We start from the raw sequence: 26,549 nt of genomic DNA, 5'->3' as shown, positions 1-26,549 counted from the left end.
AATTTAAAATTTAAAATCCTTCAAAAGATAATACTTTAAATCTTAAAATGTGGTGTGGATGGAAGAAGAGGATAGGAGAGGCGAGAGCAGCGAAGCGATGGACGGTGGATAGCAAATGTGGTTGCCGATGCGATAGAAATTACCTTCTATTAATTGCGATGCTTTATTGTGTTCATTTTTGCGCCATGATTCACCGGAGACTTGGAATCTGCATGTATCTTTCTATTTATTTGGATGCCCGCTGTAAGCAAACAGAAGAGCAAGTTAATTAGATGGAAGGACGAGGCATAAACGACGAGAGCGGCCTCCGTTGGCTGCCCCCTCGATCGAGACTGGGTCGGCCGCATTAATTTAGTCCTTGTCTTTTCTGAATGTTTACCTCGAACACCCTATAAATCTTCGTGCATACTGTGTGGGTAGAACCTCTCGGCGTCGACAAAAACACTCGAACAGTCCAATGAAATAATTGATGCATCCACCGTATTCCACATTTTCGCTACCAGAATAATATGTGGTGCCAGACGAATCTACGCAGTCCTGTTGTCTGCAGACCAACTTCACCGTCTTTTCATCCACCTTCCGACCTCTCCGAGTCACGCATGGTTTTGTAATTGGCCAACGAGCGGTCAACAAATGAAACACGCCGCTCCTATTTACTGTACGCCTTATCCTTTAAAATGGGAGCCAATCCGTCCCTCTGAGTTCCTAATGTTCCACCGGTGCGTGAGAGACCAGTGAGGCGTCCGACTGCATACCTCACCGAGGGGATCTCCCAAAGACCTCGTCGCCGCTCTTCCGGAAGCAATGCGGGTGGCGGTGATCGGCGCGGGCATCAGCGGGTTGGCGTCGGCCTACACGCTTGCCAAGGCCGGCGTCGACGTGGTGCTCTACGAGAAAGAAGACTACTTGGGCGGCCACGCCAAGACCGTCACATTCGATGGCGTCGATCTCGATCTTGGTTTCATGGTCTTCAACCGGGTTAGTGCTTCACAATCTACTCCCCGGTGGTCTTCTTTCCGATTCTTGTTTGCTCCGAGTACAGTGCTTCACACCCGTGAAAGTTCTGTCAAGTATCGTACCTATGTTGTGGAATCGAAAAGATAAAAGATTGAAGCAGTAGTTTTGGCCGACCATTGCATGGTTCTTGCAGGCTCTTTCTTCCAAACGGAGGACCATACATTTGGTTCTGCCGTGTTCTCATATGATCCTAACTCTCATCCTCAAATCTAGCTTGAATTATCCTCCTTTCCACCTCATCTTGAATTTGAATGGGTAATTCTTTATGAATATCTGGGACTTGTTTCCAGAGATTCTGTGAGGTTTTTTTTTTTTTTTGGTGTCAAAATTAGAACTAAAAGACATATTGATGAAAACAAGGGAAACAACCACGTTTACGTCCGTCAAAACAAAAGATATTCTAGAGAGTCATAAATGACACAGGGTTGCGTGAGCTCTTCACGAAAAAAAAAATTAATGTTAAAATCTAAAATCAAATAATAATAAATTTAATTTAATTGTATATCTCTTAATATCATTCAAAATATTTTTGATATGTAAATATATAAAAAATGATCCGAGGATAATGAAATAGGAACTAAAAGGATATGAGAATAGATTTATAATTTATATATATAGACACTAAGATTATCTATCTATTTATAAATAAGAGTAAATAATTTAAAATAAGTAATTAGGAGAGTCCGATTCTATCATAATTAATTTTTTATTGATTGATAATCTTTATCAGAATTTAATTAAAAATATAATATATTTTTATTTAATTAAATAAAATTATATAATATAACAAGCTGATCGCTACCATATCGTGACTAAAATGATAAGTATACTTTTGATTAGCAACCAATGGACACGAGTAAGATGAAGAAAGTTACCAATCAATAAAAAAGTTACCATTTGATTTCCCACTACATTTGGCGTCGAGTCACGGCCACCACTGCTATTGAAGGCAGGAAGTCTGTGTGGTGTCGACTCATCTATCACACACAGTTAGAAATAAATTAATGGTGTCACCTCTTCTATCATAATCGACGTCAAATATGGCCAAATTGTTCCCAAACACGTTATTTACCATGATGCGACCATGTATGATTACATTGCTCGACAAAAGAGTAATCGTCGATTTGAAACCATGCGTGCAGGTAACTTACCCGAACATGGTGGAGTTCTTCGAGACTCTGGGCGTCGACATGGAGTTATCCGACATGTCGTTCTCCGTGAGCCTGGACGAAGGCAAAGGCTACGAATGGGGAAGTCGCAATGGTCTCTCCGGCTTGTTTGCGCAGAAGACCAACGCGCTCAATCCTTCCTTCTGGCGAATGATTCGTGAGATAGTCAAGTTTAAGGGCGACGTTCTCATGTGAGTCTTCATCTCATCACAGTTCCTTATTCTTTCTTGGTTGTGTGCGTCCAAATCGAGGATGAAATCGGCGTTCCACGTTGCACCACGACTTCCAATTGACTTACTGCAGCCTCTGCCCCATTCCATCCGTTTCACTCACAGAGTGGTAGTCGGTGGAACGTTTCGTGGCCCAATTATTTATCTCACGACCGCCGCGTATGCCAATAATGCGTCCACTGTGGAAGCGCCATCTAACCATAGGACGTGGTCTAACTTCCGGCCCGAGTTAAAAGTCGGGTTGGAGAACGATCGGCCCGTCACTTGTCTGTTAACGCATGGAGCACCCAAAAACACTAGTAGAGGTGGGAGCTGTGCCCGATGGCTCCATTTCATATCCTACTCGCGCGAGATTTGCTTGCATCTGTCTCGACGTCGAGAACGATCGCCATCTTTTCCCCTTCACGGGTCCGGCGTCGTCGTTGCACGGTTTCCCCGATCTGTGAGAGAAGGGCATTCAATTCGAGGTTGCACCATCGCCGTCATCGTCATCATCATCTGTGAAAGATGATGACGTTAATGCCCCTTCCTTCGCGTGATCATCGTCATCGTCGTCGTCGTCGTCGGTGTCGGTTGGAAGGACGGTTCTTATGGAGGGAGGTCCTTCAAACCCATGAAGGATGATCATGGTACATCTCCAAATTCTTTTCGGTTCGGATTTATTCTTGTTCCCATTTACATGCTCTGCAATCTATCAAAATTCGCACGTCTTACTCGCTCAACCCTTATCTGTTCTGGGAAAGGTTTTCTGGGGTACTTCAATTTTTCTAGACCAACATAGGTTCCCTTATATTATGAAGACGAGGATTTGGTGTTTCTTAAACCTCGTGAAGGATGATAAAGCAAAGCCCTAAAGTATCTAAGATGTATGATTACTTATCGTTATATCTTAACCGTAGGGTTTTAATGTTTTCTAGTTTCCGTGTTAGATGTTCTTGAATATATTTGAGAAATCGATATACAAAACTCTTGTTGTACTAGGTACCTCGAGGAGCACGAGAACAATCCTGATATGGATCGAAGTGAGACCTTGGAGCATTTCATCAAGTCACATGGATATTCTGAGCTATTTATGAGGGCTTATCTTGTGAGTTGATTGTTTGATCCAAGTAGCCTTGTTTATCCAATCTGTTGCATGATGTGTGTAATCTTGTAATCCTGCAGATTCCAATCTGTGCTTCTATCTGGTCATGCCCTTCAGAAGGAGTATTGCATTTTTCAGCTTATTCTGTCCTTTCTTTTTGCCGTAACCATCACCTTCTTCAGGTTATATTCTTCAACCTCTTTCGGATGCTTTAATTAAATTATCATTCTCAAATTCTTTTGTTGTTCTTTCTTAGGAAGTTGGTAGGTCATAGGTGGCATCAGCATTTTATTGATAATTAAAGTTATACAGGTTTTTGAGCAGTTCTTCGAGCTGCTTGTGGAATGAGGCACCAATGACAGGAGAAAACTAAAATCATCTTACCATAACTGTATTATAGTAAATGACGTGCCTAATTATGGATAAAGCTATGCCATTAGCTAATTGATTTTTCAACTGCAACGTATTGTTTAAGTATCATATTCTTGATTAAAGACCTCTTCTTTAAATGTTTTTATAGAAGAACACTTTTTGAAATTTGTTTACTAAAATAGACTTATGTCATGTTTCCTTTTCTTTCCAAGTCTACTTTAAACAGCAAACTTTGTTTAAATTTGTGTTACATGAGTTGCATCGATAATATTACATATAAAGTAAGATTGTTGATATTTGGGCTAATTATATATTACCTCCTATAATTAGTTATATTTAGCATCCCGGTCCCTACACTTTCAAAATTACATTGGGATCTTTATACTCATGAAAGTGAAATATTGAGATATCTTTACAGGGTTAAAAAGGTAATTTCATTGGGTAAAAAAATCAAGAAAGAGAGAGAGGTTTTGTTGGAGTAATAGGGTTAAATATTTTACTTTCGTAAATATAGGAATCTCAATGTAACTTTTGAAAGCATAGGGACTTGGATGCTAAAGGTAACTAATTACATAGGGTAATCTGCAATCAGCCCCTGATATTCTTAAAAGTTACTGCATCTAGCTTCATTTAACCATGTTATGTGTACATGTTGTTTGATTTGTCACAAGTTTCTCATTCTTAACAATTTTCATTTAAAGGTTTCGTAGTTTTACTGATAAATATCTATTTCTCATGGTGATCTGTCTGTTGTTCTCATTCAGCTCTTTGGCCGCCCCCAGTGGCTTACTGTCAAGTCACGTTCACATTGTTATGTCAACCGGGTATGGATTTGTCCCATTGTTTTGGTTGTTGTCTGGTTATGCAATGAGGATATACCTCTCTAGAAGACATTGCTTACATTTTAATTCACAGTGATGAATACTTGCTATGAGCAGGTTAGAGAAGAACTGGAACATAGATCTTGTAAAATTAAAACAGGATGTGCTGTGCATTCTGTTCTGAGGACTGATGAAGGTAAACATCCTTTGTGCTATATGATTTCTGGCTATTGATTTTGATAAACTTGAATGAACAAGAATATTACTATGGATGGAAACATTTATTTACTTCATGATTTACATTAAACCCACATGCTGTCTTACCTAGAGCTCGATTGTATCTATTAGTCAAAGATTGGTCTAATCATTTTAACCTAAACAATGAGAGCTATAAGAAGTACGTTACCAAGTATTGTAAAATTTATATGTGGTACTATATGTCTTTACCCCTAAAACACTGGGAACTGTAGGAGCATGATTACCGAGTCATACAAATAAGATATACACTTGATTGTCATGTCAACTCTCATCATGAAAAATCTGATTGGCAGACGCCGTAAAGTTTCATCCCTATCCCTTGTATAAAATGTTGCAGTGGAACAATGGGAATTGAAGAATGTTGTAGTTGTTCATTCAATGTGAAAAAAAAAAAACAAAGAAAGCAATATTATCTTGTATACTCCTACTCTATTTTACTCCGTTTGTTTTAAGTTGCATTGTGTATCTTTTATTTTGCAACCAATGAGCCTATTGATCTCATATTTTAAACACCTCTGTGCTAACAACTACTTATGTAGTAGCATACCAGATCTATGGACTGGTAGTTTATCTTTTATATACCAATGGTCCTCTTGCTTGCAGCGTCTTCCCCTTTGATTAGAATCAGATGTTGCTGTACATTGTAATTAAAGTTTCAAAAAACCAGTAGAGTTTGCAATAAATTAGAATTATGATTAGAATCACATGCTCCTACTCGGAAACATAAGCTTTGGCAATCTGGTGGTATCAATTTGAATCTGTTGTTTCTTTAGAATATCTAAAATCCTTGGCATCACATATGGTACATGATATAATGGGGAATTTGAATAGCACAATAAATTCATAACACTCAGTGTGCTCTTTTTTTATATCTAAATGCCTGAATATGTGTAATCACTAACAAAATTGATAGTTTCTGGCCCTACAGTAGGTTGTTGTGTGTTGGCAGCAGACCACTCAGAAGAAATATATGATGGGTGCATAATTAGTATCCATGCCCCAGATGCTTTGAAGCTTCTAGGAACACAAGCAACATACGATGAGTCAAGGATACTTGGTGCTTTTCAGTATGTATACAGGTATGCTGATGTGTCTCTTTCTACTTTTCATCTGTTCCAATAAATTGTTTCTTAGCTGATATAAATGTAGGATAATCTTAGAAGCCTATATATGGAGCTGATATCTATTATTTGAAAGTTAGTACCTTAAAGTCTAAGATTTAAGCATTTGGAGATATAAAAAACTTCAGCTAATGGAACTAAAAATTCATCTTTTTTTTTTTCACTTGAATGCCATTTGAACAAATTTATCGTTCTTTAATGGTGCTTTATGTTCCAAGTATCTAGCAACCTAGGATGGTATAAAGAAAAACAGATGAATAAACAGAGGATGATATTGAATGAAGAGAAAAACGCTTAAGTATTGTGCTTTGACACCCATTATCTACTGCCATACTAAGGTAGCTCATAGCATCATGTTATAGTAATTGTGTTAGATCACTGTGCTATAGTATAATAATTCCAAGAAAAAAAAAAACATGGACCATCAGCCAATGATAGTAAACACATTAGGATTATAAGTTATTCATTAATCTAGATGCAAGATAACTTTTAGGCTTACGCATAGTGTTCTACCTTTTATTATATATTCTTATGATTGGATAAGTGCATTTGGGGAATTAATATAAGAAATATTTTCTTCTTTACATAAATGTTTGTTGTGAGGTTCAATAACATATATAATGTCTACCGTGAGTGAAGGTATCATCCCTTCTTTCTTTCAATTTATGATATTCACCTTTTTCTCATCTTTTTCTTCTGTCAAGTTTTAATCTTCTATTACCTCATACAAACTTATTGTTGCTACCTATCTGCATTCATTTGCTGGCTACTTTTTGTATTGTCTTGCATGTTTTGATGCAAAGCCTGATTTAGGATATTTCTAAGAAATAATGCTTGGAATTTATTTGGTGTGGGAAACAGCTCAGAACACCTTTGTTTTACTGCAATGAAGTAGAATTTGGATTCTGGGGACTCGAGAGTCTTGAACAAGCTCATTATTTTCTGATATAACAGTCTGTTAGGATGTAAAGATGGACAAATGCTTAATGAGAAGTTCAATCACTCATGGGAATATCTGCCCTCTTCTTTTCCAAATTCAATTACATAGACATGTCTCCTTTTGTTGTTAATATTTCTGCTTGTCAATATATGTAATTAAAATTTCTCAATGAACAGTGATATTTATCTTCATCGTGACAAAAGTTTGATGCCCCAAAACCCATCAGCATGGAGTGCTTGGAACTTTCTTGGAACTACACAGCATGGTGTATGTGTTACATATTGGTTAAATGTGTTACAGGTGTGTAGTGCACTTGCTACAGGATATCGTTGTTTGTCCAACATAGTGAATTTTTCAGATTTGCTTCTATAGTTCTATTTAGAGGAAGCTTATCTTGAAAGTTAACATTCATTTTTTTCCAATTACTACTTACATTCTCTATATTATCGTGCAGAATCTAGGTTCTACTGGTCGCCCGTTTCTTGTAACTCTGAATCCTCCTCATATTCCGAAGCACAAGTTACTTAAATGGTACACTAGCCATCCTTTCCCGTCGGTTGCAGCCTCAAAAGCTTCTCTTGAGCTAGATAAAATTCAAGGAAAAAGAACAATATGGTTTTCTGGAGCATACCAAGGTAAAGCAAAATACTTCCCACAGGGAATTCTTGTCTACTTTTTAGTTTTTATAATGGGGCCAAATGTATGAACCAATGTTAGGCTTACTTGCATATCATGCAGGTATCCATGATAGCTATATGCATGGCCAAACAAACATTATGTGGATGTGTACACCTATACATACTAGTGAATAATGCACATGCAGATCCACATGTGAGATGAGAATAACAAGAGAAAATTGATAATTGATTCCGGTGATTAATTTATTGGCATCTTTAAGAGTATTTTTCTGGTTTGGTGATTAATTTTATCTTGCATTTTTTTAAAAATATTATGAAGAACAACTATTTGTTTATAATACTAAAGTGCTCCATTGTTTCTACTTTCCCGCTAGAACAACTGTCTCAACTACCAAGTAATTGCTTGCCACCTTACTTTTGTAAAATTTGAGGAGTCAATTGCTAGTAGGTGCTTCAATTCATCATCTAAGATTTATTGTGCAGCAAAAGATTATTAATTATTTCTTCAAAAAAATTATTTCTAGCATTCAGTTCATAATCTAACATTGCTAGTAGGTGCTTCAAAAAAAAAGAAAAAAATTAACATCGTCTAACATAGGTTATTCTTTAAATAATAATTTTCTACAGTTACAGTTATTGCCTATTTGCATGTTATCCATAAAATTATCCATGTGAAATTAACTAATAAGTAGTTCTTAAATTAGCTTGATGTCAAGGTTTTCAATGCATTTTTAAATGCATTGAAAATTAGATATAAAATACATATCTTATTTAAATTCATATTTAACAGTTCTCAAGGTTTTGAACAAAATTATTACTATTTATCATAACTATGTCACCAAATGATAATTAGAGGCCCCACTTGCAGTAGATTATACCCATTTTTTCTTGTACATTAATCCCTAAATATAAAAATTTCAAAGTAATCCCTCTATTCATCATATCTGCATACTAGTACTTGAAACCCAAATCATACAGATCACTGATTTTGCCTATTTAATTTAAAATACATAGATAGTCGAGGGGCTTGAGGCCACAACCTTTGCACCACAGCATGGTTGCTTTGCAACCTGGGCATCAAGGGTTCAAGGGGCAATCTTTTTCATGTCATCCATTGGTTGTGGGGCTCCCATGAGTACATGATAACACTGATTGTAGTTGCACTTGTAGAGGTCTAGTTCACATAGATCAACCCTTTGACGATGCACCGAAAAATTCAAACTTTTTACTTCATGCATTGTTATATTTTTGTCAATTGATCTATAGCCATTTAGACGATTATATCCATTATGATTACTCCTTTTAGAATAAACATTAGATCTTTTAAGAGTTACATGCAAATCATATACTCTTTGGAAGGCACTTGGTAGATGTTTTTCCATACTTTTATAATCTGGATATTTTTATAACACCATTGTAATTAATATATGCTGTGTTAAAGAATTGATTTTTTTTTTTGCTGTGGTATTTCCAGGCTATGGCTTTCATGAGGATGGATTAAAGGTGATGAAGTTTCCTTTCGTTTCTAAAGTTCATGCTGTATATTGGTGCCAAAGTCCAGAATATAACTACATATATGTTTTATGTTTATAATCTTCAATAAGTGACCCAGCATAAGTTCATGTTGTATACCGGTACATCACTTTTTTTTAATTCTGCAGGCTGGCATTGTTGCTGCAAATACTGTGCTTAAAAAGGACTCTAACCTGCTGAGGAACCCAAAGCATATGGTACCATCATTGATGGAATGTGGAGCAAGACTTCTTGTCACTAGATTTCTTGAAACTTACATCTCAACTGGTTGCTTAACGTAAGTGTACAAGTTTAGTAACTGATACAGATTCATATATCATGGCTGTCAGATAGCCAGTTGGTTACTGGTGCTTATACAGAAGATGACCTTCAGTTGGTTTAAATGAGTAGTTGTAACAAAGCATTTATTAAGTTGACATAACCCGTGCTGTTGGCTTGCAAAGTTCCGATGCTGTACCAACATAATTATGCCAGCAGCACTTAAACCTTGAATCTGGGTGAGAAAGGGAGAAACTGGCCAGCAAAAAAATTATCTGGGTAGTGAGAAAAACAAAGATGTATAGCTGGGCACCTTGGTCTTTGTTTTAGTGAAAAAAATGAATGATTTTTCTTGTGTTTAGCTTTTTCTTTATGCATATAATACTAGTCAACATTTATTTTTTTCTCATAGTTAAATCAGAATTATGATGATAATGAGGTTAGATTCATGATAAGCATAAAGTAGATATAAGTCTACTCAAATATGTTAGAAAAGGATAATTCGGCAGATCTATCATGAAAATCTCCTCAGTTTTCTTTCTTAATCATCCTAATTAACATAACTTCTTATCCCTAGAAATGTTAGTAACCTGGTCAAGATTTTGATTCCACAATAAATTGTGGAGCAAGCAATTGAGTCACATAGTAAACCAGTAAAATGTGGATTCCCTTGAAAGTATGCTATATTTATGCAAATTGTTTTCTATTTTAGTTCTCACATACATATCAACTTCTTACTACATCATTGCAGGTTGCTAGAGGAAGGTGGCACCATATATGTATTTGAAGGTACCAGCAAAAAGAATTGCTATAAGTCTGTCGTTAGAGTGCATCATCCCTTGTTCTATTGGAAGGTTCCTTCCCTCTTTGCCAGTCTCAAGTATTAATTGATGGGACACTAGTCTGCAGCTTTCGCGTGGCACTGTATATCTTTCACAAATACTTATCCTTGGCTCTTTTACATTTTGACAGATTGCTTCAGAAGCTGATTTAGGCCTTGCAGATGCATATATAAATGGATACTTCTCTTTTGTTGATAAAGAGGAAGGTCTTCTGGATCTGTTTATGGTATACTTGGTGTCCACTTGCTAAAATATCACAAAGCACTCGGTGAATCAACTTGGGAATATTTTTCATCTTTGTCTGTGTTTATTCCTGTAGGTTCTAATTGCCAACAGGGATCTTAGAAATTCCACTGGGAAGAATATGAGGTCTACTGCTGTACTCTCCCCTGTAGTTTACTGAGATCATTGCTGACAGGTGTACATGCTTGCATTTACTTATCTATACTATTTAATCAATTTCCTCTAAACAAATGATGCCAGAGGTTGGTGGACGCCATTACTTTTGACAGCTGGAGTTGCTTCCGCAAGATACTTTTTGTGGCACATCTCGAGACGGAACACTATAACACAAGCTCGTCAGAACATCTCTCGTCATTATGATCTGGTTAGACTAGAGACTCTAACATTTTCAAATTATACTTGATTCATTTTTGTTCAGACTAACAATGTTATTGTAGCATCTATTTAGCTACCATTATTTGCTGGAGTTTGATCAATAAGCTTCATGTCATTAGTATCAAATGACTTCAATATGTAAAGAAGCCATTGTATTCTGTCCATTGGTTATGTAGAAAATGTTTTCATTGTTGGCATTACATGACTATGAAGTTGGATTTGTTTTCGCATTTCTGCAAAATTTGTAAAGCTAGGCCATGATATTATGACTGCCGTCTTTCTATGACTATGACCAATCAAAGAGCAATGGTTTGAAAGATAGAACATCGAATTATGCAACCATAAGGTGATAATTAAAACTTAAAAGTACCTTAATGTGCTGACAACTGTCTTATAGCATACACCAGATTTCATCCGTTAACTGTTGCATACTTATGAAGTTCATAGTTGAAAGACTATGGTTACCCTTGGAGATTTTTCTATTGACACCCTTCCACAATAACTGGGATAAGGTTAACATAAGAACTGTCATTTCAATAAAGTGGCTGTTTCTGTTTGCATATGTTCCCTCAGTTGATTGCCTATAAGCTTCATATTGTAGTTAGTGCACCATTTGGATGAAACTCTTGCTACCATCGACCTAACTAGAAAAGGTTGGCTTTCATAGGGTAGCTTCAATATCCAAGTGTTGATCAAGCAATTTTCATAAATCATTCCAGTATTTTGCAGTACTTAACAGATCATATATGATATTTAGATTACAAACTTGGATTTTGATATGGGATGTAGCCGTGACATAAGAATATTCAAAAGAAAAGGTACAACTTCGATATGGAAATAGTAATATTACATTATATGATAAAACCTGAATTTTCTTTTTTGTGAATTTGAATGACACAATTTTTTAAAAGCAACAATTTAGTAAATCAAAATTGGCAATTTGTGAATGCAAATTTTTTTCTGGAAATTATTATAATTGTCAGTGGTCTATCTTTCAAATTTGGGAATATAAGACCCATGTAACCTAAGGGGTACTTCATTTTTCATTTTTCATCACCTTTAGCTTCAGAGAACTCATGTTCTTGTGATTATCATTTGTAAAATGTCTTGTGGTATCAAATGTATATGATGATGATGATTGCTGTATAAGATTTGCTTATATAATCCATCTGTCGTCTTTCTGGTTTGTAACTGAAATTAACTTTTCCATGTATACAGAGTAATGACTTCTTCTCTCTATTTTTGGATGAGACAATGACATATTCCTCTGCAATTTTCAAGGTCCAGAACTGTCATTGGTAGTTTGTTATTTTAATGCTTTTGTTAATGCATTGTTATTGCAATAGTGGCTTTTTATGGAATCTAATTCTCTTCACAAATGTCATTTTATAGACAGAGCATGAGGATTTGAAAATTGCCCAACTACGCAAAATCTCTCTTTTAATTGAAAAGGTAAGTTTATGGAACCACTATTATTTTCTTTCATTTACTCATTCTTATGAAATTTTCTACCTTGTTTATCGTCAAGGCTCAAATCAATGACAAGCATGAAGTTCTTGAGATTGGTTGTGGTTGGGGAAGTTTAGCAATTGAGGTTGTTAAGCAAACTGGTTGCAGATACACAGGAATTACCTTGTCTGAGGAACAGCTAAAGTATGCTAAAAGAAGAGCAAAAGAAGCTGGACTAGAGGTATTTTGCTTTGAACTTAAGGTTTAAATTATGAAGGAAAATATCATTAAAAAATATAACGATAAGGTTCTCAATTGCAATCAAAATCTTTTTACACTCTCTCAATTTATTTTCATTCTGAAATTTGAATGTATTGCGTTAGTTAATTTATTCACTTTAATTTGTTTATCCACATTGCACTATACAAGCTAATCAAATTGGTGGCTGCATATTTATGCATATTATGTTAATAGTTTATTAATGTAAATGTTGTTTAACCATCAAAAATATCTTGGTTGTCTTAATCTTGATGATACCAAAATTAACTACTAGATTGGCTGGCCAAATGATTATTTCCATGGTATAGCTCAAGTATAGACAACACAAGCATTTAATTGTCTCCTTTGTACAGACATACATGAAACACCTGAGATGTTCTCTGTCGTCTTATGCCCAAGGTGTATTGCCTGCACAAGTGCATTCATTCAATTGTCCTTGATTCCTTTGAATATTTTCACATGAACAAACTAACCATTGGATACCTTTTCCTTGGTACTTAGCATTTTGAACCAGAAACTCAATTTCACAGATGCCTAATCAATATGTTTGGTCATGTAATATCACAGCTGCAAGTTTTGTATGGATATCAATATAGGGCGATTATCCGTGAAAATACCCTCTTTTTAGGTATTTCCTGGATGATGCCCCCTTTTCATAATTCCCAAACAGTCACTCCCTATTTTTAATGTTCCAAAAATGCCCCTTCAAAAAGCTGTTATTTTTCTCCACTCAATCAAAAAATTTTCCTGCCAACTATTTACAGTGTTTTGTGGGTTGGTTTTTAACCACAAAAACACTGTAAGGCTAGTTCAAAAATACTGTGTAGTATTTTTATAAAAAAATATCATTGTGCTTTTAAGAAAAAACATTATACCGTGTTTTTAAACGAAACATTTATGTCATAGTGTTTTTGAAACAAAAACACTATACAATATTTGTAAAACAAAAATACTATATAATGTTTTTTTGAAAATAAACAGTCTTTTTATGGATAAAAGTCAGCCTACGAAACACTGTAAACAGTTGGTGGGAAATAAGTTTTGGATTGGGCAGACAAATACATAACTTTTGAGGGGTGTTTTTGAGATTTTTGAAATAGGAGGTGACTGTTTGGGAATTATAAAAAGGGGTACCATCTGGGAAATACCCAAAACGAGGGTATTTTCCCGAGCAATCGCTCATCAATATATGATTTGTTAGGAGACAGAATCCGAGTATTAAGTTTGTAAAAGATAAGGGACTTGGAAAATAAAAACAACTGTAACAATATACTTCAATATGGATCGCATGTGAAATATTAATTTACAAATTCTTATATACACAAAAATCTTCTATATGTTGACATTTAGAATCTGCAGTTACTAAAAATAGTCTTGTCAACATGATCAAGTGACATGAAATTCATTGTACATGTTGGATATGCAGATTTGTACTGACATGATTCACAGGGTTTGACACAATCATCTAGAATGTCATTCAGCTTTCACCATTACACCCATATTTCATACAAAATGTTCTCTTTTATGTCTTTGTTCTAGTACCTGATTCAAGCTAAGAGCTTTAGCCTATTGACCTTCGTGACCATCTTTGTTGAGGGTTTTGAGAAATAGATAATCTCTTTAATTCTTTTTTGGTCAGTTAAGTGCATATATGCATCCATGATGTGCACTTGGAACAAGGTACATACAGATGCTTGCATGCGGAAACTCTTAAAACTTTTTGCATCAGACCAGTTAAATGCTTGCTGATATTTTTGATACGGAAACCATGCCAAAGGCTTTGAAATTAGCTGTAAAACTAGCTGTTTGAAGGGAATACTGTCTGTAACTCTTAGTAGTAACACTTGCTGCTGCATTTAACTTGAAAAGTTGCTTTCAGAAAGAACATGATGGCGAGCATTTCCTATTTATTTGTGAAAATCGTATAGACAAATGGTCATGGAGTTTTTTTATTCAATTTTATTCTTATTGAAGAAATCTACTTTCACTCTTTCAGGATCACATTAACTTCATGCTGATCGACTATCGCCAACTACCAAATTATAACAAATATGACCGAATCATATCTTGGTAGTATTCACTGTGTACTTTTTATCTGAGATGTATCGAATTACTTGACTGACACTCTATATAGTGAAATGATTGAAGGAGTAGGTCATGAATACATGGAGCAGTTCTTTGGTTGTTGTGAATCTCTTCTTGCCGATGATGGCATATTTGTCCTCCAGGTTCATTCTAGTGGCCTTTGAATTTTTAGTTATTCTTGAGTCTTTTATAACTGACAGATTGTGCAGATTTAACTACTGATATAACCACTGTTGTTCTTTGAGCTTCTATGATTTTACAGTACAACTTTCTGTAGATCATGTTGAATAGTGATGATCTACAATGTGTTGGTTTTCTCAGTGTTTCTTCCATATCTTTCCATGATTATGTTGGTCAAAGGAACAATTACCTTGGCAAAAATTGCATTTGGTCCTACATTTGGTATTATGAATTAAAATTTCTAGGCAAAATTTGCTTGGTAGTGAGGGTCCCAAGACAATTAGGTGGCAAATAGGTTGTGGAAAAAGCAAAAGGGTAGGAAGCATAATCTAGAAAATTGCTAAAAAAGAGACTAGAAACTATAGAAGATGGTAAGTTCAGCACAAGTTGATGAAGACAGCAGTGCGGGAACCAAGACAATTTGGTGACAAATAGATTGCCTAGGTTGTGAAAAAAGCAATAGATTAGGAATCATGGACTAAGAAATAGCCAAAAGAGCAACTTATATTATATATAAAAGAGGATAAGTTCAACTCAATCGAACTGGATGATGGACACAACATAGAATGATATAGAAAGACAAAACAGTTTAAAAGCAATGGTGAAATGATATTATGATGTTATAGCCAACGAAATCTCTTAGGTTATATATACAGACTAAAGTGATGACGTATATGTATCTTAGCTCATAAATATCACTTATGAACTACAAGTTGGTACATATGACGTTGATGCAAGTTAGGAATCCACTAAGACTTAAGGTTTCCTCACATTTTGCTCAATTTTCAGATTTATTAAAATAGTGGATTTTCTATAGAAGCAACTTGAGCTCTACGTCCATATGAGGCATTTGAGCATTCATCTGTTAGCTAGAAGGGACTAAAGTTTTACATTGTGGCATTTGGCTTTCTGATATTTATCGATGACAATAGTTGAGCTATAATCTAAGTAACAATGGTTGTTAAGGTTATGAGAGTTTTTCTTTGCTGCACTTGAGAGTAACTTTATTTTGAAATTTTAGAACAAAGATTCAACTTCTAAAAGTTTCGTAAGTATTGGACATTTCATGCAGTAATGTGAAAGAAGCTCATTAGCAACTTGCGCTTCTTTTGGTTCATGTTTTTGACATACGGAAAAGTGTTCCAGAAAATTGAGAGGTTCGGTATTCATTTGAGAATTTTAGTTTTAAATTCAGTTTTTCTGATATAGGAAGAACAGGGTTCTTATTTATTTAACATATACGAGGAATTGAATAGAGATGGTAAAACCGACGATAGCAATTTAGATTGTAGATGAAGAACTCCTTATCAATGTGTAAAAAATCTAAAAGGCAACAAGTGTTGGATTTGAAAAGCATGTGAGTTGGATGACCAACTTCAAGAATTACATTAAATGTTACACTGGCACTGGTCTCATGAAAGAAAATACAACATACTGTGTATGACAATATATTTCATGTGAAGAATGTTTATCTAATTGGAGATTAGCATTGATGGGACTGGCAGATGTGTTTCTTAGCAGGTCTTTATTTGTTTTCTAGCTTTGGTGTGTTGACTTTCTTTATGACATATGATTTATCGTTTTAGACAGGCATTAGTCATGTTCAACTGCAACTCTTGTGAGAAACTAATAGGATAAAACTTTGATGCTCCATAACTAGTTGTTATTATTGAATCTGGTTCATATGATGCTTTGATGATTTGAGGTTCTGTGCTCCTCTAGCTTGTGAACACAAAATATAATTTATTTATTTTAGATTCTTAAGATAGGTTAAATGATAAAATAGATTAACATAGATGTTATAGTTAACCCGAAATTAGAATCAGAAGAGCTTCTTACACTATCTATATTCATGAATTGTATTTCTTTAATTATTTTTTTCTCTGCATTGTTAATTTTCGTAGGATAACACGTTTGTAGCTTTCTTAGACTATAATATGTCCCACTTTGGTTACCTTGCAGTTCATATCAATCCCAGATGAACGCTATGATGAATACAGGAGAAGCTCTGACTTCATTAAGGAATACATCTTTCCGGGAGGATGTCTTCCTTCTTTGGGTAGAATAACAACAGCTATGGCTACTTCATCTAGATTCTGGTAACAAATTGTTTGAATTAAATGTTATATTACATGCTCGACATTTATAAGTGATTTACATGAGTTACATTTTCCTGGTGTCATTTCCCAAACCTCTTCAGCACTCATGGTTGTTTCCTGTTCATGTAGCATTGAGCACCTTGAAAATATCGGCATTCATTACAACCAAACACTTCGATGCTGGAGGAATAATATCTTTGCGAACAAGGAGTAAGTATCTACCTCTTTTTTTCATGTATTTATGAGCATATTGCTGACATAGATTAATCATAGTGGAGGTTCCTGGGTAAACTGTTACTGCCCTGGCCCCTGTATATTGTGGGATGGGGCTTATTGTCTTTTTGGTACTCCAATGTGCCCAATGTCCTGTTGCCTACCAAGCGGGCAAACTATGTCTGCTCCTGATCTTTTTTGTCAGTGTGACCTCTGGATTTTTGACAACTGCCCACTACAAAGTCCTTTTTGACCAAAATTTAGGCTCTCATATGAATTTTGTACTTGTATCATCTCAGTAGCTTTCACCTGCTGTCCAACAACAAGCCGTTTCAGATATTTGGTGGAATACCAACTTACAAAGCCATCAGCATGGTCAAATGACTGAATCAAACTATTTCTGTAGAAGAGTTAATAGAGGAAGTTTAAATTCAGTTTTCAACCATTTGCATGCTTTGTTTACCAATTAATGATAGTATTTCGTGTTATTTTGGAATTCAATGTTTCTGTTACAGATATTGTTGTCCGACAAAAGTCTTCTTTGGTTTCAGAAAAATTCTTGCCCTGGGATTTGATGAGAAGTTTTTTCGCACATGGGAGTATTATTTCATGTACTGCGCGGCTGGTTTTAAATCATGTACGCTTGCAAATTATCAGGTATGTTCATAAGTTATTATGATAATCAACATGCCCTAATTAACTTTTCTATTATGATCCTATTAAGTGATTATAACACAAATTTTTAATATAGTATCTTTTGTGCTTGACAAGAGTTGATGTGAACTGATCTTAACTTGGGATAATGCAGATAGTGTTTTCTCGTCCTGGTAACTTAAGAGCTTTTGGTGGACCATTCAACAGCATTCCCGCTACCTGTTGTTGATTTTATATGTTCGTTTGGTTTGTTGGTGTTGTAAATGATTAAAGTGGTGCTTATGATTACCCATAAAAGTCGCTCGTCATTTTCCAGAGTTTGGTTATATGCAGTAATTGATTGGACTATGACAAGGATAAAAATTATCATCTCTCTGACTCGCACAACAAACAGAGAAAACAAAATGATTGCAGCATCTATTGAACAATCTAGTGTATTATCTCATTCCAGCCATGTTTCAGGTCGTTGAGATTTTACAAAGATGGGAAAGTAGTATTAAAGGGGCGAAAAAAGTTGATGTTGGCTAGTGTTTGGTCTTTTGATCAAAGTAGTAACAATTTCTTCCTGTATTTCTTTTTTTTCTGTAAACTGTTCCTCCACTTCACTACCGCTGCTTAATCAAGTTTGTTCAAATCAACTATCGGGATTTTGGTCACCACGAGTGACAAGATGAGCACTGACATTAGCCCATTTTTCAAGGTTTAAATATGCTTGAGAGCTGCTTCTGCGACTGGAAACGTGCAGGTAAGGCTTGCGAAAACAACAGCATGTCGTCGTTGCTTTACATGGAATCTAATCACCGTTTGTGAAAATAAGAATCTCAGTCCTTGGCGATTTTGTACTGATTTAATTTTTCTCAGGGCTCTCTGATCTGGTAATAACCGGAGGTAAGCTTACCTGAAAACATTGGACCTCTCTTTTAATCCGGCTAAGAGAAACAAATCTTTATATATGTAAGAAATGCATTATAGTGGCAAAGTGGATGATTCATTCTCGGAGCGAAGTGTGTAAGATGCGAAGTTTTTGTCCTTGGTATACCGTCCGCTAATAGTAGAAGAGTCTCAGCATGTGCTCGATGGCAGGGGCATTGACTGCCGTCTCGATCGAGATTTGAGTCGGCCCTCCTTTGGATATTTACCTCGCATACCCTATAAATCTTGGTGCATTTTGTGTGGGTAGAACTACGCGGCGTTGACAAAGAACTGGAGAGTCCAATAAAATAATTTTATTGATGCGTGCATGTCCAAGTTTCGTGTCGATCAGGTCGACATCCACTTCGCTGCCAAGCAAAACACAGTCGGTGCCTGACCGATTCACGCAATACTGTACAATCGTCGGCAGAATAACTTCACCCTGTTAATTGGATTATGACTTGTATTAATTTATCCTTTTTCTTATTTTATTAATAGTTTGAGTTCTTATTGTTTTAAAAGTTCTCAAGGCATTTCTGAAGGTGATCTCCTTTTTATCATTTTACCTTTTTATTCTTATTCAACAAATCTTATCTTCACTGCTTGGTATTTTGATATTATGGTTTATGATAAAAAAAATTAATCCTTTCAATCTTAAAGGTGTTTAAATTATCACATCTGATGTTGATTTATAATATTTTAATTACTATTTGAGCTTATGAAATTTCTTGTTTCAACCTTTGTTTCCCATATGCTTGATTGGTACTGGTTCCAAAATTGATCTTTGGAATCATCCCTGGATTTCTAATATCCCTTTAAATAGTTGTCTTACCTTCCTTAATATTAGCTTAACCTCTAACCTTAATCTTGTATATGATGTTATCATTAATCATACTTAGAATCTTCAAATCATTCACTTTTTTTTTCTTTGATGACCTTATTAAGCTTATCTTATCTATTCATATACCTAACTCTGGTTTGCACTTCATACCTTTCTAGGTTGGCTACTTCTAAGGGCTTATATAAATTTATGAAATTTTGAATTGAGATCGGATAATTTGGAGTATCAATGTTCTTCCTAAGAGTCAAATTTTTTTTTTTGTAAACTCATTTAGAATTATCTTCTTGCTTCTTTATCTAACATTATTCACTGTTATCTTTTTGTTTGTCCACTTTGTCATTGTGATTTGGCCAAGCTCCTCGGCTAAACAGTGATCGAGCCATGCACCTCGGCCAAACAATACCTGAGTCATACACCTTAGCTAAACAATGCCTAAGCCATGCACCTCAGCCAAACAATGTCCGAGTTGTGCACTTCAGTCAAATAGTGCTCAAATGGTGCACCTCAGCCAAACAGTACTCGAATGGTGCACCTCGACCAAATAGTGCTCGAGTCGTGCATCTCGACCAAAAAATGCCCGAGTCATACACCTCGACCAAACGGTGCCTGAGTCATGCACCTCGACCAACCAGTGCTTGAGTAGTGCAACTCGGCCAAACAATGTCCGAATGGTGCACCTCGGCCAAATAGTGCTCGAATGGTGCACCTCGACCAACCAGTGCTTGAGTAGTGCAACTCGGCCAAACAATATCCGAATGGTGCACCTCGGCCAAATAATGCTCGAATGGTGCACCTCGACCAAACAGTGCCCGACTCGTGCACCTCGATCAAACAGTGCTTGAGTTGTGCACCTTGACCAAATAGTGTCCGAGTTGTGCACCTTGGCCAAATAGTGCTTGAATGGTGCACCTCAACCAAACAGTGCCTGAGTCATGCACCTCGGCCAAACAATGCCCGAGCCATACACCTCAGCCAAATAGTGCTCGAGTCATGCACCCCGGCTAAATAGTACCTGAGTCATGCACCTCATCCAAACAGTATCCGAGTTGTGCACCTCAACCAAATAGTGCCCAAATGGTGCACATCGGCCAAACAATGCCCAAATGATACACCTCGGCCAAATAGTGCCCGAGTCGTGCACCTCGGACAAACAATGTACGAGCCATGCACCTTGGCCAAACAATGCCCGAGTCATGCATCTTGGCCAAACAGTGCCCAAATCGTGCACCTCGTCCAAATAGTGTCCAAGTCGTGCACCTTGACCAAATAGTACCTGAGTTGTGCACCTCGGCCAAACACTGCTCGAATGATACACCTCTGCCAAACAGTGCTTGAGTCGTGCACCTCGACCAAACAGTATCTGAGTCATGCACCTCAGCCAAACAATGCCCGAGTCATGTATCTCGGCCAAACAATGCTTGAGTTGTGTACCTCGGCCAAACATTGTCCAAGTTGTGCATCTCAGCCAAACGGTGTCTAAGTTATGCACCTCGGCCAAATAGTATTTGATTTGTGCACCTTGGTCAAACAGTGCTTGAACTGTACACCTCACCCAAACAGTGTCTGAGTTGTGCACCTTGGCCAAATAATGCTCGAGTCATGTTTCATCTAATCTAGTGCCTGAGCGACGCCTTGCAACTAATCTAATGTCTGGATCGCATCTCGACCAATCCAATGCCCGAGTCATGCCTCGTGGCCAGTCCAATATCTGAGTTACATCTCGGCCAATCCAATGTCTCAGTCATATCTCGGCCAGTCCAATGCTCAAACCACGCCTTGGGGTCAATCCAATGTTCGAACTACACCTCACAGCTAGTCCAATATTCAAGTCACATCCCTGGATATCTAATATCCCTTTAAATAGTTGCCTTACCTTCCTTAATATTAACTAACCTCTAACCTTAATCTTGCAAGTGATGTTATCATTAATCATACTTAGAATCTTCAAATCATTCACTTTCTTTTCTCTGATGACCTTATTAAGCTTATCTTATCTATTCATATACCTAACTCGGGTTTGGACTTTATACCTTTCTAGGTTGGCTACTTCTAAGAGCTTATATAAATTTATGAATTTTTTTAATAGAGACCGGTATAACTAAAGGATAATTTGGAGTATCAATGTTCGTCATAAGAGTCAAAATTTTTCTTTGTAAACTCATTTAGAATTATCTTCTTACTTTTTTTTATCTAATATTATTCATGGTTATCTTTTTGTTTGTCCACTTTGTCATTGTGATTCGGCTAAACAATGCCCGAGTCATGCACCTCGGCTAAATAGTGACCAAGTCATGCACCTCGACCAAACAGTGTTTGAGTCATGCACCTTAGCCAAACAGTGCCCAAGTCGTGCACCTTAGTCAAACAGTGTCCGAGTTATGCACTTCAACCAAATAGTACTCGAATGGTGTACCTCGGTCAAACAGTGCTCCAATGGTATACCTCGGCCAAATAGTGCTCGAGTTATGCACCTCGGCCAAACAATGCCCGAGCTATGTATCTCGGCCAAACAATGCCCAAGCCATGCCCGAGCTATGCACCTTGGCCAAACAATGCTCGAGCTATGCACCTTGGCGAAAGAGTGCTCGAGTCAAGCACCTTGGCCAAACAGTGCCCGAGTCATGTACCTCGGCCAAACAATAATCGAATCATGCATCTCAACCAAATAATGCCTCAGTCATGCACCTCGGCCAAACAGTACTCGAGTCATGTACCTCAGCCAAATAGTGCCCGAGTCATGCACCTTGGCCAAACAGTGTTCGAGTCATGCACCTCGGCCAAACAGTACCCAAGTCATGCACCTCGACCAAACAATGCCCTAGTTGTGCACCTCGGCCAAACAATGTTCGAGTTGTGCACCTCAACCAAACAGTGTTCGAGTCATGCACCTTGGCCAAACAGTGCCCAAGTCATGCACCTCGACCAAACAATGCCCGAGTTGTGCACCTCGGCCAAACAGTTTTCAAGTTGTGCAGCTCGACCAAACTGTGTCTGATTTGTGCACCTTGGTCAAACAGTGCCCGAGTTGTGCACCTCACCCAAACAGTGTCCTAGTTATGCACCTCGGCCAAATAGTGCCCGAGTCACGTCTTGTCCAATACAATGTCCGAGCTATGTCTCGCAGCCAATCCAATGTCCGAGTCTCATCTTGACCAATTCAATGCCCAAACCATGCCTCGCGACCAGTCCAATGTTCGAGTCGCATCTCGGCCAGTCGAATGCTCGAGCTACACCTCGCAGCCAATCCAATGTTCGAGTCATATCTCGGCTAGTCCAATGCCCGAGCCATGCCTCATGGCCAATCCAATGTCCAAGTCACATCTCGGCTAGTCCAATGCTCAAGCCACGCCTCATGGCCAGTCTAATGCTCGAGCTACACCTCGCAGTCAATCCAATGTTCAAGTCATATCTCGGCCAGTACAATGCCCGAGCCATGACTTGTGGCCAGTTTGATGCCTGAATAATGTTGGTCGGCCAAACCTGTGCCCAAGTAGCATTGTTCAGCCAGTCATATGCTCGAGTAATGTCACTCAACTAGCCTAGTGTTCGAGTAGTGTGCTCGACGAAATCAGTGTCCAAGTAGTATTGCTCGACTAGTCCTACACCCAAGCAGTGTTGCTTGACCAGTTCTACGCCCGAGTAGTGTTGCTCAGCCAGCCCCATTCCCGAGCTATATCACTCAACTAGTCCAACTCCCAAATAGAAGCTCCCGGTCAACCGACGATCGAACCACCAATCCCAGCATGACAGTTGACCCAACTAGCAAAAGGCACTAAGCCATACCCTGAGCTCCTCCACGACGAACCTGGGGCATGCCTCTTTGGGGGGGGAGAGAGAATGATGGGGTCTATTCTCATAACACCCTCGTGATAACAATCAGCAGCCATGTTAGCGCTAACATGGAGCCTCAGAACTGATATGGTGCATTACATCGACGTGACACCTCGGACTTTGATGGGACGGTTGCTTGCTCCCGCACTGTTTGAGGTCATACAAGATGGCACCACATAGTACAGAGCTGCTCCAGAAAGCTCAAAATAGTGTCGCGTGGTGCCGATCCATGTAGATTGATCGGTGCCCACATGGAAGATATGAGCCAACCGCTCGAGGAATCAACAATCATTAATAGACCATGCACGATCGACCTTCATTTGTAGGTATAAAAGCTGACCTCTTGACCAATGTCAAGGGATCGGACTTCGAACACCTCAACTCCCCTAACTCCACTTAACACAAACTTGAGCTTCGTAGGGGTCGAGTCAGGAAATCCCCCTCCCGACCTCGGTTAGTCTGCAAGAGTCCGACAACAAAAAATCAAGTCACTCAATAACTCGGGAGACAAGGCTCAGACTCAAACCGATTCGATGCTCGCTTCCTCCACCCGAGTATTCGCGTGGGCAACCTTACGCATCTGAGACAATGGTTCACTTGGGATTGGACCGAGCCATGCTGATACCTTGCCATGACGTAAAGGTTCACTAACAGTCCATCACCGCCCTTCCTTTCTTCCAGCAGACATGCACTCCCTCCTGCCCTCACCTTTCTGATACAACATGGTTTGGTGATCTACTTGTTTTCCTCCTCTTCTTCTTCTTGCGTTGCAGTACCTACTCCTGGCTCCATGGTTGGCGCACAGCGTACGCAAGTTTGTGACAGGAAAGCCAGAGGAGAGGGACATGTTCAACTTCCTCTTCTTCCCAGCACTGCTGATGCGGTTGCTGCACGCCCAGCTCTGGATCACTCTGTCCCGGATGAAGACTGCCAACAGCAACCACAGCATAGTCGACAAAAGCCCCAGCTTCGAGCAAGTGGACAGAGAAAGGAACTGGTACTCTTTTTCCATCTTCTTCTTCTAGTTTGTTGTTGTGTCGTAGACGCCACAAGGTGTGATGGAGAAAACTGGATGGCAGGGATGACCAGATCAACTTGACGGCCATCTTGGCATACGTGGTAAACAAGATGATTCCTGGAGCATTACATCTACCATGGTAGAATACTAGAGGAGCGATCCTCATCAGTCTCCTCCACGTTGGCCCCGTGGAGTTCCTCTACTACTGGTTCATCGAGCTTTGCACCATCATTACCTCTATTCCCGTTACGATTATCACCGCCATGCCTCCGTTGTTACTGAGCCCATCACATGTGAGACCCCTCTCTCTCTAAGTCTACTTCTGCCTCGTAAAATGAACAAGTATATCCAAGTTTGCATGTGTGGCTTACTTAGCTTCGTCTCTCGCAGCTGTCATCCATCCATTCGCTGAAGAGCTGGTCTACTTCCTGCTCTTTGCGATTCCTCCTATACCCGCAGCTCTAACAGGATCAGGTTCCATTATAACAACCTATGGGTATTTGAACTATATTGATTTCATGAACTACATGTGCCACTGCAACTTTGAGATGGTTCCCAAGTGGCTTCTCGACAGCTTGCCCCCGCTCAAGTACCTCATTGACACTCCCTCGTAAGTACGGACTTCCTCGGACTACAATCTTAGCCTCAGGCCGTTCAGTGAATCAAGAAACGATACATGAACTGGAAACCAACAGATTAATTCGAAGTAAGATCTTATTTTTCATGCGCAGGTTTCACTCCCTTCACCACACGAGATTTCGCACCAATTACTCGCTCTTTATGCCAATATACGACTATATATACGGTACGGTGGACGAGTCTTCGGACGAGTTGAAGCTACGGATGGAGACATGGATGGTGCCAAGATACAGCTTCCAAGTAAGATTCTCAGCTAAATTCCATTTTTTGGATTTAGCTCTCTCCTGACTTGAGAAACGCTCGTTGACAGTACGCCACATTCGCTGAGAACGAGAAGATAAATGGGTTGATCGAAGAAGCTATTCTGGAGGCCGATAAAAGGGGAGCTAAAGCCTTAAGTTTAGGTCTCCTAAACCAAGTAAGTTACTTTGTTGTCGATCTTACGCGAGCATGTTAAATGACATCTCAGATTCTGTGACGTTGTGTGCTGTAATTGCAGGCCGATGAATTGAATGGGTGAGGCATGCTGTATGTGAAGAGGAATCCCAAGCTTAAGGTAAGGATTGTGGACGGAACCAGCTTGGCAGTTGCTGTGGTTCTGCACAGTATCCCCAAAGGAACACAGAGCGTTCTTCTTCTCGTCGGAAATGTCTCCAAAATGGCTCTCTCTTTATGCTTGGCTTTATGCAAAGTCGATATCCAGGTCCGTAATGAATTCAAGTCTCTTTCCTTTGAGAATGAATTTGTATCATTTGCTCTTGTCATCTCACAGGTAGAGATGGTTCAGAGGGACAAATTCAACCTCCTGAAACAGAGATTGCCACCGCAACTTCAGAAATATTTGGTTTTCTCTGGGAAATACAGAAGCAAGGTGAGGTCTTTTCCAAGCCACCTCCTCCGTTTCTCTCTCTCTCTGACATTTCCCATGCCTTTCAGTTGTAGATGAATTGTACAAATCCAAGGACTATTAATTTCCAGTCCAATCAAGAACTATTAATCTTTATTACTATAACATCGGTATCTTTCTGACGTTAAAGGAACAGAGTAGCAGCTGGGCAGTGAATCAATAATTCCATTCACATTTCAACTGTTGTTGTACCATCTTCCCGACTACAATACTTCATCCCTATGCACGGAAACATTCATGTAGACGCTAATTAGTTTGGATATTGACTAATCCTTTTGATCGCATAATAACTGAGGCTCACGCTTGCAGACGTGGTTACTTGGGAATGGAGTGAGATTAATTCATTATTTGGATGTCATTGTAAGCAGAAGAGCAAGTTGATTAATTCATTATTTCAGCCATAATTTTCGAACAAAACAAGTCCTATTTCAGTTATCAAACTTAATTATATGGAAGAATGAGGCATAAAAGACGAGAGGTGCCTGCGTTGGCTGCCTCCTCGATCGAGATTGAGTCGACCACATTAATTTAATCGCTATCT

General features: G+C 38.2%; 1 protein-coding gene and 1 pseudogene across 5 annotated transcripts; both read left to right on the top strand.

The window, feature by feature from the left end:
- Window positions 1-26,389, top strand: part of LOC103974928 (very-long-chain aldehyde decarbonylase GL1-6-like) — a 30,833-nt pseudogene extending 4,444 nt beyond the window's left edge.
- LOC103974927 (uncharacterized) lies at window positions 682-18,288 on the top strand. 5 transcript variants are annotated; one of them, XM_065092971.1, is made up of 24 exons: window positions 685-978; window positions 2,160-2,377; window positions 3,398-3,503; window positions 3,581-3,682; window positions 4,637-4,696; window positions 4,811-4,889; window positions 5,865-6,030; window positions 7,189-7,312; window positions 7,467-7,647; window positions 9,125-9,153; window positions 9,312-9,460; window positions 10,193-10,295; window positions 10,414-10,509; window positions 10,603-10,652; window positions 10,767-10,890; window positions 12,120-12,182; window positions 12,294-12,353; window positions 12,430-12,591; window positions 14,626-14,699; window positions 14,764-14,857; window positions 16,857-16,993; window positions 17,123-17,203; window positions 17,758-17,863; window positions 18,015-18,288. In XM_065092971.1, the coding sequence occupies exons 1-24, from the start codon at window positions 805-807 to the stop codon at window positions 18,087-18,089; spliced, it is 2,613 nt and encodes an 870-aa protein (XP_064949043.1). In that variant the 5' UTR covers window positions 685-804; the 3' UTR covers window positions 18,090-18,288. The 5 variants fall into 5 exon arrangements, 4 of the variants coding, with proteins under 4 accessions (XP_064949043.1, XP_064949046.1, XP_064949045.1 ...); XM_065092974.1 differs by having other exon boundaries at window positions 686-978; window positions 5,883-6,030; XM_065092973.1 differs by having other exon boundaries at window positions 686-978; window positions 5,880-6,030.
- Window positions 26,390-26,549: the final 160 nt, after the last annotated feature.

The sequence above is a fragment of the Musa acuminata genome, chromosome BXJ2-1 (assembly GCF_036884655.1).
Source record: "Musa acuminata AAA Group cultivar baxijiao chromosome BXJ2-1, Cavendish_Baxijiao_AAA, whole genome shotgun sequence".
NCBI classification, from domain to species: Eukaryota; Viridiplantae; Streptophyta; class Magnoliopsida; order Zingiberales; family Musaceae; genus Musa; species Musa acuminata.
Note: the sequence above shows the minus strand (reverse complement) of the source record. Positions and strands in the feature narration are given on the sequence as shown.